The sequence below is a fragment of the Acinonyx jubatus genome, chromosome X (assembly GCF_027475565.1).
Source record: "Acinonyx jubatus isolate Ajub_Pintada_27869175 chromosome X, VMU_Ajub_asm_v1.0, whole genome shotgun sequence".
NCBI lineage: Eukaryota > Metazoa > Chordata > Mammalia > Carnivora > Felidae > Acinonyx > Acinonyx jubatus.
This window is the reverse complement of record NC_069389.1, coordinates 42,797,876-42,815,548: the sequence shown is the minus strand read 5'-3', so window position 1 is coordinate 42,815,548 and position 17,673 is coordinate 42,797,876. Positions and strand designations below refer to the sequence as shown.

Below are 17,673 nucleotides of genomic sequence, written 5' to 3'. Positions count from 1 at the left end.
AACTACATGCAAATGAATGAAACTGGACCGTTTTCTTACAGCATACAAAACAATAAACTAAAAATGGATTAAAGACCTAAATGTGAGACCTGAAACCATAAAAATCCTAAAAGAGAGCACAGGCCAATAATTTCTCTGACATAGTCTATAGCAACATCTTTATAGATATGTCTCCTCTGGCAAGGGAAACAAAAGGAAAAATAAACTATTGGGACTACATCAAAATAAAAGCTTTTGCACAGCAAGGGAAAAAATCAACAAAACAAAAAAGACAACCTACTCAATGGGAGAAGATATTTGCCAATGATATACCCAATAAGGGGTCAGTATCCAAAATATATAAAGAATTTATGCAGCTCAACACAAGAAAAACAAATAATCCAGTTAAAATGGGCAGAAGATGTGAATAGACATTTCTGCAAAGAACACATCCAGATGTCCAACAGACACATGAAAAGACGTTCAATATTATTAATCATCAGGGAAATGCAAATCAAAACATCATCACCACCTCATACCTATCAGAATGGCTAAAATGAACTACACAAGAAACAGTTGTTGGCAAGGAAGTGGAAAGAAAGGAACGCTCTTTCACTTTTGGTGGAATGCAAACTGGTTCAACCACTTGGAAAACAGTTTGGAGGTACCTCAAAAAATTAAATAGAATTACCATATGATCCATTAAGTCCACTACTGTATATTTACCCAAAGAAAATGAAAACACTAATTCAAAAAGATATATGCACCCCTATGTTTATTACAGCATTATTTACAACAGCCAAAATATGGAAACAACCCAAGTGTCCATCCATAGATGAATGGATAGAGAAGATGTGTGGGGTGTGTGTGTGTGTGTGTGTGTGTGTAATGGAATATTAGCTATAAAAAAGAATGAAATCTTGACATTTGCAATAACATGGATGGATCTAGAGAGTATAATACGAAGTGAAATAAGTCAGAGAAAGACAAATACCATATTATTTCACTCATACGTGGAATTTAAGAAATTTAAGAAAACAAATGAACAAAGAAAAAAGAGACAAACCATAAAACAGATTCTTAGATATAGAGAACATACTGATGGCAACCAAAGGGGAGGTTGGGGGGTGAGGATGGATGTAATAGGTGATGGGGATTGAAGATGAGACCTGAGTAATGTATAGAATTGTTGAATCACTATATTGTACACCTGAAACTAATATAACACTGTATGTTAATTATACTTCAATTTTTAAAAACTTTTTTAAAAAGGAAGGCACTTGAAGAATAAGATGGTGTCTCCTCTTGCTTTTGTTCATTCATTTATCTTTATATTATTCAACCTCTGACTATCTTTCTCTACCTTTATCTCCCCATAGTAGCCGCCTAAAGAACAAGATGTGGTATGGCCTTCTGGGAAGCAAGGAACTTTTGCAGCGCTCTTATAGGAAACTAGAAGAACGAATACACCTGGAGGTGAGTGCAAAAAGAGGGCAATACTTCCTGGACATGGAGAAAGGAAATCTCATTACTTTGGGAACCAACTTTCCACTATATCTTTTGTTCTTCCCAAGCTTTAACTCTGATCGTCCCTCGCAGCTCAAGGGAGGAAGGCATGAGGATAGATTTCCATTTTATGGATTAGAAAATGATAGCATGAAGAGAAAACAGAGCCCTCCCCCCATATCTGTAAATGTCCCTTCATACTGGTATCTGAAGGGCCAACCAATGAGAACTACTCTTTTCTTTCAGTGTGATGGAGAAGCCATCTCCTTGCCAAACCTGCAAGGCATCGTAGTGCTCAACATTACCAGCTATGCTGGGGGTGTCAACTTTTGGGGCAGCAGCACAGCAACCACAGTGAGTATGGAACAAGGATCAGGGAAGGAAAAGGCTTAACCTCTCTAAGGTCTCTCATAAAGGGTAGCTGCACTGACTGGTGTAGGAAGTAGATACTGAGGAAATAGGAGGTAGATTGGGAACATTTATTAGCCCAGATATATGATCAGGGCCTTTGTAAAAGGCAATTACCATTCCAGAATCAACCAAAGACCTCAGGATCAAACCAATTCTTAATTTTGCCCAGACTTCAAATTTTCTACTCCTAGGCCTGCCTGAAAGATCTTTGAAAGATTTCTTTCTTTTCCAAGGAGTTCTGTCAATAAAACCTCCTGGGAAATTTGCCATGGCCCCTTTTCTCTGAGCTAACCCAAGGTTATCAGGACAGTGGGACTGGCCTTGGGGATTTATGATGCTAGATTGGACAGCGAGGAACCAGCTAAGAGTTGTGATCTCAAAAGGGGCTAAAAATTATGATCTCAGTGCCCTTTTCCCAGATTGGCTTCCTGACCTCATCTCTCCCCTTTTAATATGTAGTTTTTCTACTCCTTCATGAGCTAGAAAAATTCTCACCAGGATCCTTAAAAGCATATGTGCTTGTGATAGATAAGGGGTCTCTCAAGGGTGGAATGACACAGTTTTTCCTTCTCAGGAATATGAAGCTCCTGCAATAGATGATGGGAAGCTGGAGGTAGTGGCTATCTTTGGCTCCGTACAAATGGCAATGTCCCGTATAATTAACCTGCATCATCATCGTATCGCCCAGGTAGGCAGGGGATGGGTAGGCATCAGAAAAAGGCTGGGCTTTGTGGCTACAACTTAGAATGTGGAGTACTCCCACGAATTAACTAGGTGTAAGAGTGCCAGGGTAGAGGGAAATTATTTGGTGGGTGGGAAGGTGCTGGCTAAGGTTGGAAACAGAGTTTGTGGGGACCAAAAGGAGCAAAAAGCCCATAGGAAACAGATGTTTTTCCCTGAGATAATCTGATTCACATCCTTGCCAGTCCTGCTTCAGATACACATTAAGGCCATTACTGTGGGATTATCAGATTGGTCTGTAGCGGTTACCTCATTTTTCTCCCCCATTCTCCCTCATCTTCTCTGGCAGTGCCGTGAGGTGATGATAACTATTGATGGTGAAGAAGGTATCCCAGTTCAGGTGGATGGGGAGGCCTGGGTTCAGAGGCCAGGACTTATCAAGATCAGATACAAGAATGCCGCCCAAATGTTGACAAGAGATCGGGTAAGAAAGGAAGTCTCATCTTTCTCCTACATTGTCTCATCTACAGCTATCACTTGAGTATTGAATACTTCCATCAAGCAGAATTCCTCAAAGGGAGGTCTGCATGCCAATTATATCAGAGTCACCTTGGGTGCTTATTAGAAATGCACATTCCTGGGTCCCACACCAGACCCACTGAATCAGAATGGGGGTGGGTAGTTCCTGGGAATTGCATTTGTAAACAAGCTCTCTGAGACATTCTGCTATATACTGACATTTGCAAACCACTATCCAAAAGAAGAGAGTGAGACAAGGAGCTCTCTCCTTTGGTTTTGGACAGTTATTCTGCTCCCTCTACTGCACAGAGTGCTAAAGTTAAAGTGCTAAAGAAATCTTCAACAAGAGATTCTTCATTGAATATGGTCTTTAGGTTCCTCTAAGTTTCAAAATGCTGCATTCACAAATGTCACCCATTTGAGTCAAAGCATCTAAAGCTAGAAAGAAGACATTAATGATCAGATATTCAGTACTTAGAGGCTTTCTTCCACTTTAACCTGTGAACAGCCCATAGAAACAGTAATAGAGAGGGGAGGGGATGTCTAGTTTACAAACTGCCTATTTTGTGCTAGTCACATGTAGTCTCTCAGGTACTCCCAACAATCCTATGAGGTAGATACTCTTATTTCCATTTTACAGGTGATGAAAATGAAAACCAGAAATGTTAAATAATATGTGCTGAAGGTCACACAACCAGTAAATGATGAAGCATAATTCAAAATTAAACTAGATATGTCTGGCTCTAAAATCCGTCACAACATGTGGCCTAGATTTGGCAAAGAAGGGAGCATGAAAGGTGTTCCACTGTCTTATGATTGTGATGCCCTCATATAAGAGCTTCTGGAAGGTTAACATCTATCTGACTGAAGCATGTTGTCTCAAGATGCAGCACAGTAACAACAACAACAACAACAACAAAATTTAATAGTGCCTAGTAGGAAAGAGTAAGTAAAATGAAGTAAAATGAAGGATAGATGTGGATGTGTGTAGATGAGTGTATAGCAGAATGGATGGGGTCCTCTTTCTCCTTTACCCACCATACCCACAAATATAAGACTCACAAACAGATCTTCCATGTACCCTCTTAGCTATAGCAATCACCAGGATATGCCACCATCTTCATTTCCAGGACTTTGAGAACTCAATGAAAATGTGGGAGTACAAACATAGTGAAATTCAAGCTGCCTCTCAACCCCAACTGGACTCCCAGGAATCTCAGGATAGCCTCTCTGATGAAGAGTATGCCCAGATGCAGCACTTAGTTCAGCTTGCAGAAAACCTCATCAGCGAGTAAGTAGACTGACCCAAATACAGGGCTGGGAATCCCAAGAACAGATAGGGACACTTGTCTGTGTTGGCTACTAGAGAGCCTGGCCTAAGAAAGGAGTCTTTTCCAGAGCCCTGAAGATTGACAGGGACCCTGACAATCTAGGCAGAAAATAGTCTTTGGCTTAGCAATAAGCCAGCTTGAACCTCTCCCTTTAGCCCCAGAGATGAGCTTTGATCTCCTGCTACCTCAGGCCTAATAAGACTAAGAATATTTATCCTTGCCCTTAAATATCAGGAGGGCCCCAGAGTTCTTGGAGTCAGCTACCCTTCTCTAGCCTGGTCTCCCACTCGCCCAAAGCATCCAGCATCTAATTCAGGTGAGACAAGGATCAAAAAAGACAAATACCTAGAGAAGAACAGAAACATTTTCTGGCATAGTTGCCTACCCAACTCGAATACCTAGGGCTCTCATTTCTATCCTCAGCTCACCTCTCACCAGCACCCCACGTCAGAAGTTTGTTTTTAGAATTTCCAGACCCATTTATCTGTTCTTGCTTTATTACAGACTTACTGACCTGAGCAAGGTCCACCAGCATGTGTCTGTCCTCATGGATTCTGTGAATGCCAGTACTAACATCCTGAATGACATATTTTACAGCCAAGACAGTGGCAATGAGGCAGGTGCAGCTTCCTGCATTCCCAATGAGGTAAGAAAGGAAGGGGCAGATGAAGAAAAGGAGTCAAACCAAATAGGTAAGAAGGTGAAAGTGAAGGAAAGTGAGCCAGAGGCTGGGTGGAGAAACTGGGCAAATGATATGGCAGGAAACTGGTCTATAGAGTGGAAGGGAGGACAGGTATTCCTTGGCTTGTTACAGGTCCAGAATGGCTGGGCGGGGAGGGAGAGGAATCCCATAGCAGATTTCATCAGCCTGAGAACTAGCCCTCTTCCTGATAGCTATCAACCACACTGGCCTCAGGGAAGAAATAGCCAATAGATAGAGAGAAACTTGGCATTGGCACTTCCTCATCTGTGGTGGATCCCTGTATAACCTGTTAAGGCAATGCCTGTCGTTGAAACCTGAGCTCCAGGCTGCCTTGGTTTCCCTCTTGAGGGTAAGGTCCAGATTAGGATACTTTGTGTTAAATGTACCATCCCACGACTTTACCCATTGCTGGGAGATTTAAGTGATTCTTTTAAAAAGTAACTTTAATGCTAGACAAATAATACAAAAGGGCCATATATAGGATCAGAGCCTCTTGAAATGTGGATTACCTATTTATTTTAGGCCATATCTTAGTTGGTGGAGGCCTGGAACTCAAAGCCTGGAGTTTCTTTTATTTATTTTTTCCTAATGAGCAAGTGATTTGTTTGAAAAGTTTATTTGATTTAAGCTACTAGAGAATTCTCCAATTATTCTGATTTTTACTTTATACTACATCTTTCATTTTAAAAAGACATGATCAGTAAATTCAGGTTTTTTGTTTTGTTTTGGTTTTACATTTCAGTAATTTGGCCACATTAAAATTTAAAGTAGGTTTTATAATTTGTTTTTGAGTGTATCTGTTTTCTTAGACATAATGTAAATTCTTGGTAGAGATTTTTCTTATGCTTCTTTTAATTTATCACCACTTCTTTACACTCAAGAAGTCAAAGAATCACTTGTATACAATAAATTTGGACGCTTAAGTGATGCTACTATTAAGCTAAATATTTTTCACACTCATGAAGCTATAATGAGTGAATTGGGAAATCTACCACCCTTCTCTTCTGATTTAAAGAATACTATAAATTATCATTAGTTGATAGAATTTCAAGTGAATCTTCAGGTGCCTATATATTTGAAAAATTAAAACAATTGGTAGAAAACATTAATTAACAAAAATTTAATTGTCAAAAGTAATACGGATTATGTAATATTTCATTACATATTTATATCAGAAGTAAATTTATATTCAGGCAGCTTAATTTAAAATTTTAAAATAATTATGTTATTTTGCATTTTTATAATCTACAGGAAGTGATGCATTTATTTTTCAATTCCAAAAGTAAAATAAACCTGAACTTGAAATATTCTAAGTTAATCTCCTTTTGATAGGCTTCTGTATTTTTTTGTAGAAACACAAAAGTGGACTTTTCAGACAGCAGAATATTTTAGTACCACATTTTATACTATGTGTATAAAGTAATAAATAGCTAGGTTTTGCATATCCTGTGAAGAGAATAAGCCTGGAGTTTCAAAAAGGGATAGTTGGACTCAACCGCACCTACCATGGGGAAGGTGATTGTAGTATATCAGCAACAAGTAGCATCAGATTTACTCTCTGGTTTACATGCTTCCTATTTCACTATATCCACAGCACTTGATCAATGGTGCCAAATGCCAAGGTGTGCTGCACCACTTCGTAGGACACACCAATAAAGCTGTACCAGTGGTTGACACCTCTGGTTCTGTCAGTTCTGATTGGTTGATGCCCATGCTATACTAGTTGTACTATATTTTGAAAATTACTTTTTCACCTACAGCCACATCCTACTAGCCTTCTCCTACTTTCCTACAGAGAAGCCAGCTGCATGCTTACTAACCAACTCCCCTGTCTTTGTCCTTTCCCTTCCGTTCTTTTCCTTTCTCTTCCTCTCAGACTCTAAGCAGAAACGATGCAGTAGATGTTACATTTAGTCTTAAAGGGCTCTACGATGACACCAAAGCTTTCCTGGATGAAAACTTGGTGAGTGGAGGGGGTTGGAATAAGGGAGGGCAAAGTATCCCATCTGAAGATGGTCATGTTCTATGCTTGGTTCCAGAGTATTGGAAGAAATGTAGGAACATTTTGGCCAGATGCTTACCCTGGAAGTCCCTGATGTGTCATCCTCACCCAGGATTGTCATTGATTGTATCAGTTCACAGGTTATGCTAAACGATAGGGACTACCATATCCTTGAAAAAAAAGTCTCTCCTTCTCTGACATGTCTCCTGGGTCCAGACCAAGCCAATCAAAAGTAGGGTGTTCTCATCATACATAACACAGCTTCAGTAGAAAAGGGTGAGCTCTTTTGAGTTGCTTTAAATCTTCCAAGTTTCCAAATACATTTGTCACCATGTGGGAAATTCAAGGTTCAAATCCAAAATCTGCCACTTACTAACTGTATTAGTTTCCTAAGGCTGATGTACCAAAGTACTGAAACCTGGGTAACTTAAAACAACAGAAATTTATTGTCTAATAGTTTTGGAGACAATCAAGGTGTCAGCAGGGCCATATTCCCTCTGAAAACTGTAGGCAAATCCTTCCTTGCCCTTTCCTAGCTTCTGGTGACTGGCTGGCAATCTTTGATGTTCCTTGGCTTGTAGATGCATTACAATCCTTCATCTTTATATGGTATTCTCCCTGTGTCTCTATCTTCACATGACCATCTTCTTATAAGGACACCAGTCACACTGGATCAGGGCCAACCCCACTCCAGTATGACCTCACTGCAATGACCCTATTTCCAAATAAGGTCATATTCTGAGGTACTGGGAGCTAGGATTTCAACACATCTTTCTTGCGGGGAGGGAGACACAGTTGACTACATAACACTAGCTGTGTGAAGTAACATCACATCTCTGGGTCTCAGTTTCCCTATCTATAAAATAGTAATTGTAATCTCTACCTCTCCAGGTTGTGAAAATTAAATTAACTGTTGTATATTAAGTACATAGCTAGCCTGGAACCTAGTACCAGCCTGATAGATGGTACATTTTTATTAGTGTTAGGAAAAATGGACTGACACTCAGTTTTTGAGCTATAAGAATAGTTGAATGTTTCTTATAATGCAAAGCCCATAGGCACACTTCACGAGTGTGCTCTGATGAGTCAACTGATCGTGACCACCCCATTTTTGGGTTGGCTGCTAAAGCCCTGAGGCAGGTGCTGTTCTTGCTTCTTATCTAATTAAGGTTTATTTGAAGAGGGGCTTCTGAGTTGATATTGAAAGAAGTGCATCCACTTCCCCTTTTCCATTTGCACATCTAATTGGCACACTGCACAGGTGGCAGAGTGGCTAAGGCAATCAGGCCAGGCTGTCCTAGCATCTGAGCCCAAGCTAGAATCTTTCAGCCTTAAGCAACAGCAACAGAAGTACGTTCTATACATAGGCAGAGCTCAATGGCCTTTCCAGTCTAAGCAGCAGGAAATATGAGAGCTTGGCCTCTCATTGCCACTCAGGCTTTCTTGAAGCTCATGGCATGAAAATTGGTTTGTGCCAGCCAATAACCCAAATTGAGAATATACCACACTTAACACAGGTTAAAGGCCTGATAATGACCACACACACATTACACACATCTAAATGAGACCAGGGGACAGGCAGCAGCTAAGAATGTCCACATATCTCCAGAAAGACTATGTCAGAGGTGGCATGGAAATAAAGCTTATTTCATTTTGGTGTTGTTATTCTTCCCCTTGAAGAAAGAGGGCAGTAAGGAGCTCAGTGTTGGCAGAGTGATGAAGACTTATGATGAAGTAAATCCCACCCAGTAACTCCCACTTTCTTTATTTGGCAACCTCACTTATGCTATGTATGGCCAGTGATGTGTTAGAATAGGAACTAAGAAATAAGCAACAAAGTCCTCTGAGTCACTTTGCACATTTACCTCAGAGAAAATTCCTGGACAATGTCTCCAATACAGCCAGAAGGATAGGAGAATAGAGCATGAGATTCAGTCCCACCAACCTACAATATTTTGAGCCTGAGTCTCTGGATGCTAAATAGGAAGTCATTAGGAAGCCATTTTATTATTCTCCTGTTAAGATTAGAAATCATTTTCCAAGGTCCCAAATCCCTATTTCTTCTCTGTGGCTTTGGGTTGACCACCAAACCCCTTTTGAGCATTGCTGGTAAGTATGCCCCTATGGACTCCCTGCCCCTTCTCCCTTACCTTGAAGTGATAGCCATTTCTACCTGACACCTCCTATCCCCCATCCCACTGCCATCTGCATACACATGTCCCATGCATCTGGGCTACTCTGTACTGTCCTAAATCATTACTTGTAAAGCAAACACAAAAGATTATTTGTCATCACTGACTTGTTTCTCTCTCATACCCCATCCTGATGGACCATAATCTCCAACCCCATCCCCCACCTATTCACCTGTCCCTCATTTGTGACAGTGGGCAAGGCTCTGTTTGTGGCTGGAGGATCAAGTGGCCCATGCACAGCTAGAAGCCACATAAATGCCAGATTGAAAGTAAAGTATATGACAGGGAGGAGAGGTGAGGCCAAGTTAAGTGGGCTGGAAAGCATGTCCGGGCTGATGATAGTAACATGCATCTATTCTCTGAGCTCACTAAGGGAAATTATTTCAACTATGTTGCTAGTCTATGACTTGGTTCTTCTAAATTGGAGATGGTCCCAGAAGAATTCGTTTTAACCCTCCATAGACTCTAAAGTGTTCATCCAGTGGGTTCTGTGGGTTGTTAGGGAATGCTTAAGCTTTGTTTGCTGAACCTATGGGAAAAGCCATCTGGATCTCATTTCTTAATTACAAACAGTGACTAGCTGGGGGCTAAAGCACAGCTTGGGGAGGCAGACCTTCTCCACCAGAAAGGGAAAATTTGAGCCAGTCTCTCTCTAGCCTTCTCCTTGCTTCACAAAGTAGCCTTTAAATTGTGGTGACTGTGTAATAAAGATTCCCCTCAGCATCTGACCACCCCACATATCCTTTCTGGGAAGTGTGGTGTATAGGGTGGGCTACAGAGTTAAACATATCTGAGTTTCTGTCTAGCTATGTGATCTTGATCACCAAACTTCTTTGAGTCTGCTTTCTTGCCTATAAAATAAGAATAGTACCTTGTAAGGTATTATAAAGTTATTGGAAAGATAGAATATCATGTAGGCATAATGCCTGACATACAGCATGTGTTAGAAATTGGTAGCTGTTATTTAGGGGGACACTTTGATGTCTCCAGGGATTTGAGGGTCAGGGATAAGACCTTTGTTCTGGATCCTAAGCTGTAGGAGTATAATTCAAGTGTTCATTGGTACTGATCAAAGGACCTCTCTGCTTGCCAGACTGTGAGCAAGCCCAGACCCAAGGAAATCACCACAATATGGTTGTTTCCTGGATCTCCCTATTGAGAAAGTAAAGAGCTAGCTACACTTTCTATTGACCCCATGACCAAAGGATATACAAGTACTACCCAAAGAAATACCCTGTGGTCTCATGGCCACTAGCAGGGACTGGGAGTGTGGGAGACAGCCAGAGTTTATGAAGACAGGGTGTTAGGAGTTGGACACCCACTCATTTTCCTGTCTTTGCCAGCTGAGAAGTGCTGAGGATGAAACCACACTGCAAACTACCCTGGATACCATGAATAAGGAGTTTCAAAAGCTATCTGAGATCAACTGGATGAATTCAATCCTTATTTCAGAGGTGTGTTAACTGGGGATTAGGAAATAATGAGGAAGAGGGATTCTTCCTTGGTTCCCTCCTTTCCAGTGTGGACCAGGAGGACACAGTGACTGATGTAGCAAAAGGCGTCCAAGTAGTGGCTTTCAGCTTGAGCTTAAAGGAGCCTCCTCCACCCATCTCCTCATCATAAGCATACAGGACATGGTGGAAATCACACTGAAAACTAGATGACCTTGTGTAAATAACCAAAAAGAAGAACTATTCTGTGGCAGGGGGTTATTGGGAAAGAATAAGCAAGATTGTTTTTTTCTATGCTGTTCTCTGGTCATAATTCCCCCTCCCTGCCCAATACCTGCTACTAGGAATTAGATTTCATCTGGCACATACAATTATGGCCAATACCAGTTGTGTGCATCCAACATTTGTTCTAAGTGGTTGGTGCCCAGGCTATATGGTGGTTAAAACACCTCTCTCTGCTACTTCCTGTCCCTCCCACTCAGGGAGCATAGCAGGCTCTCTCAGTGCCTTCCCTTAGCAGGTGTATGGCTTGAAAGAAAATCAAGCATGGCAGCAGTGGCTACAATATAGCTGTGAGGATGCTGTCATTTTTAGAGAGATCAGGAAAAAGAGGAAGACAGGTTTATACTCTTCTTCTAATGGAGAGGATTGGAGGTATAAATATCTTGAGAAGAAAATCCCAAAGTTTCTTGGAATGTGTTTGGCTGAACTTTCTGGCAACAAAGTTAACCTGGGAATTATGCTTTATTACAACTAGTAGTAAAATAAGTGTACACTTTAGCAGGAGTGAGAGGACTAGGAGGCTAGGCTGGAATTAAAGATGATCTGTACAGCAGAGAATCCACATTCATAATTAAGAGCTATGTGTGGAGAACACTCTTTGCATTCCAGACAAGGAAGCAGGTGGCCTGTGAGGCAGGTTCTTCCATATATGAAGGTATTTGGCCAAGAAGTATGTTGCAGCTCACCAAACCATATGTATGGAAGAAGGGGTGCCTTTTTCTAATTCATGAAGAGGTGCCATATGAGCTAGCAGTTCTCCTAGCAAGCTCACCCTTCCAATCCCTATCCAAATGACCTCAGGCAAAATATTTTACCTCTCTGAGCCATTGCTTCCTCATTTCTAAAATAGTGATGAAAATATCCACCTTGAAGATTGTTTGGGGACTTAGAGTATTTATTAAAGCACTTAGCAAGGCACCTGGCATAGAGTAGGATCTTGGTAAAGATCATTTGCCTTCTTAGGGGATGGGACTAGTTTCCAATGCCTGGATAGATAACAAATCCGTCTGCTTTCTGCAGTCATCCTTGTTCAGCAACTTGCCAGGTCTCTAGGAATTGTTTCTGAATGTTAGGCAACTAATGTTGACCTTCCTCTTGCTGTGGTTTCCCAGGAAAAATCTTCAGACACTGACAGCAGAAGCATCAAGTTGAAAGTTAAGTTCCCCACATTGGGGAAGAAGAAGGTAGAAGAGGGAGACAAGCCTAAATCAGGCCAAGGAGTCCAGGGTTTTATTGGTAAGTGCCCCCCACAGGCATAGGGGTCATGAAGACTTTCCCAGAAGCTTGGGAACCTCCCAGGGACCTAAATCTCCCATTAGAAATATTCACGGGTATGGTGGTAATGGAGGAGGAGACGGACTGGGAGCCAACCTTAGGCAATGCCAAGCAGCCTCTTAGACAAAGTGTGAGTTAAAAAGTGATATTGACACTGGCAGTGGGACAACCTGAGAAGTAACCATGCTGTGTGGTCTCTGTGATACAGACAGCTGAAGAGAAAGATGGGAACAGGCAGTTACTTTTCTCCTTGACCCATTCCTGTGCTTGGTCAATAAAGTATAGCAAAATAGTCATACTTAGATCACTCTCACAGTCAAATACAGCTATAAGCTTTTGGTTGTGCTCCAGAAAGCAGTATTGTTTGATATGGTTTGGGGGTGTCAGTGCTGGGCACCTATAAGGTGAAGAGTAGTTTCTGTGACCAATCTAAACCTATTCATCTGTAAATCCCTGGAAATGCAAGTTTACTATATTTTATCATTTGAATTTTGGTTTCACCCCTTCTTCAGAGTTGGACTTAAGTGTTATTGATATGTCAGTGGGGCTCAAAAGAAGGTTCTAGAGTTGTCAGCTATGCCAATTCTGATGTCAGTGGTCTTTCCTAAATTTGGAGCCTAGACAACCTGAAAGCTTGAAAGATATACCAATAATGGACATGAAAGGGTGGCTGTTTGTTTGTTTTTGAGGAAATGAGAGTCTGCACAGATGCCAAGAGAGAATTTCTTGGATCAAGCTATGTTTTCTCAGGTTTGGTCTAACTGGGTTGATTTCCTAAGAATCTGCCAGTTGGAGACCATGGTGTTTGAGAGTCTTTCTGAAAACTCTGAAGGGGTCAATAGCAGTTCCATGGATTATCAGGTTCTGAGAACGCATCCCATTTGTGTTTGCCACACATGGTTTCAGCTAGTATTTTTAGATGGTTCAGAGCCAGTTGGTACAATAGGAACAAACCAGTCTGTCTCCTAACAGACTCTTGTTGGGCCTCTTTAGGGTCCACACATTTGGGTATCTGGCAATGTGCTAACCTCATTATTTGTATACTTGTTTTTTCTCTAAAGGAAGTTTGTGGCATCGCAGAAATCATGAAGATGAAGCAAAAGATGATGATCCTCCAACATCAAGATTTCAACTGTAGTCCTTAAAATCTGGAAGGAGAACTCACAATGTTTAGAATTCTACAAAACTCTCAAAACCTCAATACAGGCTAGACTAAACTATTTCGGAACAAACATGAGCACCACCAAGAAAGAGTCTCCAATTCTTTACACTAATATGCTTTTCCTGGACTCAATCAGGTCTCCTTAGAGGTTTACATTTTCTTATTGGCCAAAGATTCTTGTTCCGAGTTGTCTTGTTCAGTTCTCCTCTGTGCATCTTGAGCAACTACAGTATTTAATTGGGATAAGCTCATTATGAATGGCCTGGGATCTACAAAGGATTCAAGAAAGTTCACTTGTTCAGGGAATTTGGGAATGGTCTTCTCTGATGAGCAGAGAAACTGTTGATACCAGGGAATGCGTGAAAGAAAGAAATACTCTCAGGGAGATAAGGAGAGGGGTGAGGCCAGCCAGGCTTGGTTGTTTCTCCCCCAGTTCCTGCCAGTTGCAATTTGTAACTTTAGGAGGCATCTTCTAGTTGGCTTATTAAGATGAGAACTAGGTCCTGGGGGCTTGTCCACTTGCCTGTTACAATTACCATGTGAAATCTTTTCTTGTAGACATGGTGACTGCATTCTCTGAAAACTCTTTGTGTTTTTCCATGTGTGCATGTACGTCTTTGCACATGTCCAGGTGGTGCTCTGGTGGCTGGGTGGGCCAACTGGTTGGAACTCACCTCAATGGCAACCATACAGGATCCCCTGCTACTGCCTTGATCCTAGCCTGCATGCCTCCATGGAGTGTTTGCCTGCATTCTTGCTGGGTTTTTTAACTAAATGTTTTGCCGCTGTGCTGCAGTATAGATTATGTACAGAGACATAAAGATGTGTATATATATATATATATATGTATATATATATATATATATTTTAAAGAACTGAAAGTACAACTCGACCTCTAAGTGACCCTACACTTTACTGTGCTAACCCAGGAATCCTTCCCCACCTTGATCCCACCCAAATTCCCATAACCATACACCCATATACACGCCTCTACCAACTGCCCTAGTTCTTGGTGGAGCTTCTAATATTTTGGTGCATTTTCAGCGTCTTAGAAGTGGCTGGGATCTATAGTCCAGCTGATTCTGACGACCTCCTTCCATAAAATTCTGAGCCAGGCCACAGAAGGGGGAACAAAAACATCAATGCCCTAGAGAAGGGGCTAAGCTGGCATGCTGCCTTGTTTGCTCTATTTGTCCTGGACTCTACATCAGCAACTGCCCCAAACTGTACTGTCCCCTTCCCCAGTAAAGACTATATGGAGCAACCAGGCCTTGAGCTCTGTGACTTAGATGCCTAAGCTAGGGACTGCCTGACAAGTCACAGCCTAGGCCTTCCCCACAAGCTCCATCTTGGCCTGAGTCTTCTGGACAGGCTGTTGGGTCAGTCCCCAAATCACCTTCAAATCTCCCATCTTGCTCCTTTCCCTTGAGTACAAAGGGACATTCAGAGTGATCAGAAACAACACGGGCCTGGGAAAATGGAGGCTAAAAGCCTCTGCTTCTCCCATGGTTCCTCCAAATTTCTCATGGGAACAAACTAGGCAAAAGTTGCTCCAAATCCCAATTAGCATTTTTTGAATGCCTGCACCCGGTCAGGCAAATCTAATCAAACTCATTGTCCAGAGAGGTTCTCTCTGGTCTCCCTTGTATTCCCATCCCCATCCCCTTCAACTCATACTTTTGGTAAGTGTCCCTTCCCACTTATAAAGAGAAAGCCAGAAAACTGGCCTTTCCCCACTTCTCAAACAGCGTGCTCAATTACCTGACTCAGTCCATTGGCTGGTTCATCGAGGTGCACAATCCAGACTCCAAGCACTGGTTCTCAACTCTGGAACTCCACCAGCCTAGCCCACTTAAACCAGCCACCTGTGTTCCACCTCTACAGGGGTGAGGAGAAAAATACTAACAAGGGGATAGTCCCCAGACGTCTGATTGCTGTGCCAAACAACAAAAAAAAGTCCTAGCTCTACAACTGGAGAAGAAAGTTAATGGAAAAAGATGAGAGAAAACATTTAAAACTTATTTGAGCATCAGAATAGGTTAACTTACTGTATGTATTTGAGTGGGGACTGTGCTGTTGCTGTGTCTTTGGCTTTCTCTGCATCACTCTTTCTTCCCAGAAGGAGGTATTAGATCAAATCAGCAAGGTCACCATTGCAGCCCGACTTGGCTTCTCTGTGGCTTACACAGTCTTGCATACAGTCACTCACAGAGTTGGGTACCAAGTTACATTTTTTTTTCTCAGAAGAGCCTTTTTCAAAATGGAAAATTTCCAAATGAGCAAATTTTGGGAATCAGAAGGAAGTCCTAGGAGAGGCTAGCCTTATCTTGGCAGTGCCTAAGCAGGGCTGTGTCTTATAATTATTTTCATCACCGATGATAGTAAACTGTAATAGGGCTCCATCTCTTGTGCCTACTTTGCTGACTTACTATATGTCTTTGTACATTGTAAGGCTACTGTTGCTCTATGGTACCATCTGGATTCCCTTTCACCCATCCTGTCCTCCCACAGAGTCAAAATGATATTGAATGAAACCACTAGGATTTAAGGTTGAAGTCAACTCATAGAGCAGAATCAATAGCTGATGAGACCCAGGAGCAGGTGTGGCTTGCTAAATCATTTGCTTACCTCCTAAATTGCCTAGTTACCAGCTGATTGCCATAAAGGAAGACAGCTTGCTGAGCATCTGTTCTTGCATGTCCTGTCTTGGAAGCAAAGCAAGAAGTGGTGATCTCTTTCTCAAGGGGAGCTGGCTAAGCCTCTAGAAGAATAAGATCCTTTCAGAACTTCATTGTTAAATACTTGCAGTAATACAGTCGCTCAGGTGGTGGAATCAGACACCAAATATCCATCTTAATTATGTTCAGAGATGCCATTAAGAGCTAACGTTCTGGGGTTTGGTTGCATTTTTGGTAGTACTTTCTGAGGGACTGATTCAGTGGGCAATTCTTGGCGAGAAGAATAGTGGGGAAAGAGAATATCAATAGCTTTGGACTGCCATCAACTGCCTCTGGTGTCAATACTACAGAAGGTCAGCAGCTTTCAGTCCCCACTCCAAAAAGGGCCTATGCTGTGTCCAAATGTGCAAGGAAAGAATAAGGAAGACATTTTCAACTTAAAAACTTAGGTTTCAGGTTCATAAGAAGAAACAGTTTGGGTCAACATCATCTTCCCTCAGATCAGGTAGAAGAACTGTAGCTTCATAAGAGGTAGAAACTAATACCAAAACAACCAAACCCATGAGCACCATTCCATCCTGTAAAGAACCTTGACTGGCTATATGGTTTATGGAATTGGATTTGTCTATATTTCTGCTAATCTGTAAACCACGTTGTTTCCTGTTTTGTGTTTTTTGCTTCCTCAGAGGTCCCTGCAAATAAGTAGCAGGGCCAGGGTCTGGTTGGGGGAGGAAACTAGGGTAATTAGGGATAGTAGCAAAAATCAGAAAGAAAACGTCCAAAAAGTGTGCCTATTCCTCCTCCCCCCCAAATGGAACACCAGTCCTCAAAGTTAATAAAGTTTTGCTTCTTAAAATATTTTAATAAATGGATAAATGTAATCAACACCAGTGTTTCATCATTTACCTTGGCATGGGGGGAATTGGACAGTAATGGAAATGGGGGGTGAGCTTGGGTAGTCATCCAAATTCTAAACAAGCCACATTGTGAGGGGATGGCAGGTGAGGAGAACATAGGGATGGCAGGTGAGGAGGACAGCAGCAGCACAAGGCAAGAATCTCCATCAGGATGATCATAACACTAAAAGGGCTGCCACAAAAAGTTCTAAAACCTAGCTACAACTCAGGATAATCCTGTGGGGAAATACCTGCCACTGTAATTATTCTAGAGGCCAATTATCCTCAGGATCCAGATTTCAATGAAATGAATTAGTTACCGGAGAGGTAAAATGAGGTAGAATAGTACAGCCCAGACTGTTAAATAGATGCATAAATGCAAAAAGCACCTTGAAAACTTTTGATAATATAATCTGCCCCCCTAAGACATGCATCATGTAACTCCTCTCCCTTCCACAAAGGTTTTCAGTGAGGAGGAGGAGTGTTTTGTTCAGATGACAAAATTCGTTAAGTCCAAGATCAAAAATGGTTCAATTTCTGTCCTAACAATGACCGGGGGTGGGCAGTTATTAGTCACATTTCATAGGTAGGCCATTGAGACTTAT

General features: G+C 41.7%; 1 protein-coding gene across 1 annotated transcript in view; it reads left to right on the top strand.

The window, feature by feature from the left end:
• Nucleotides 1-14,310, top strand: part of DGKK (diacylglycerol kinase kappa) — a 156,367-nt gene extending 142,057 nt beyond the window's left edge. Inside the window, exons 19-28 of the mRNA XM_053202325.1 lie at nucleotides 1,359-1,455; nucleotides 1,732-1,839; nucleotides 2,471-2,584; nucleotides 2,927-3,061; nucleotides 4,227-4,387; nucleotides 4,932-5,073; nucleotides 7,007-7,093; nucleotides 10,668-10,778; nucleotides 12,170-12,297; nucleotides 13,398-14,310. Of these exons, the coding sequence (XP_053058300.1) occupies nucleotides 1,359-1,455; nucleotides 1,732-1,839; nucleotides 2,471-2,584; nucleotides 2,927-3,061; nucleotides 4,227-4,387; nucleotides 4,932-5,073; nucleotides 7,007-7,093; nucleotides 10,668-10,778; nucleotides 12,170-12,297; nucleotides 13,398-13,470 (1,156 nt within the window). The 3' untranslated portion in view covers nucleotides 13,471-14,310. The remainder of the gene's footprint in view (nucleotides 1-1,358; nucleotides 1,456-1,731; nucleotides 1,840-2,470; nucleotides 2,585-2,926; nucleotides 3,062-4,226; nucleotides 4,388-4,931; nucleotides 5,074-7,006; nucleotides 7,094-10,667; nucleotides 10,779-12,169; nucleotides 12,298-13,397) is intronic.
• The last annotated feature ends 3,363 nt before the right edge of the window (nucleotides 14,311-17,673 follow it).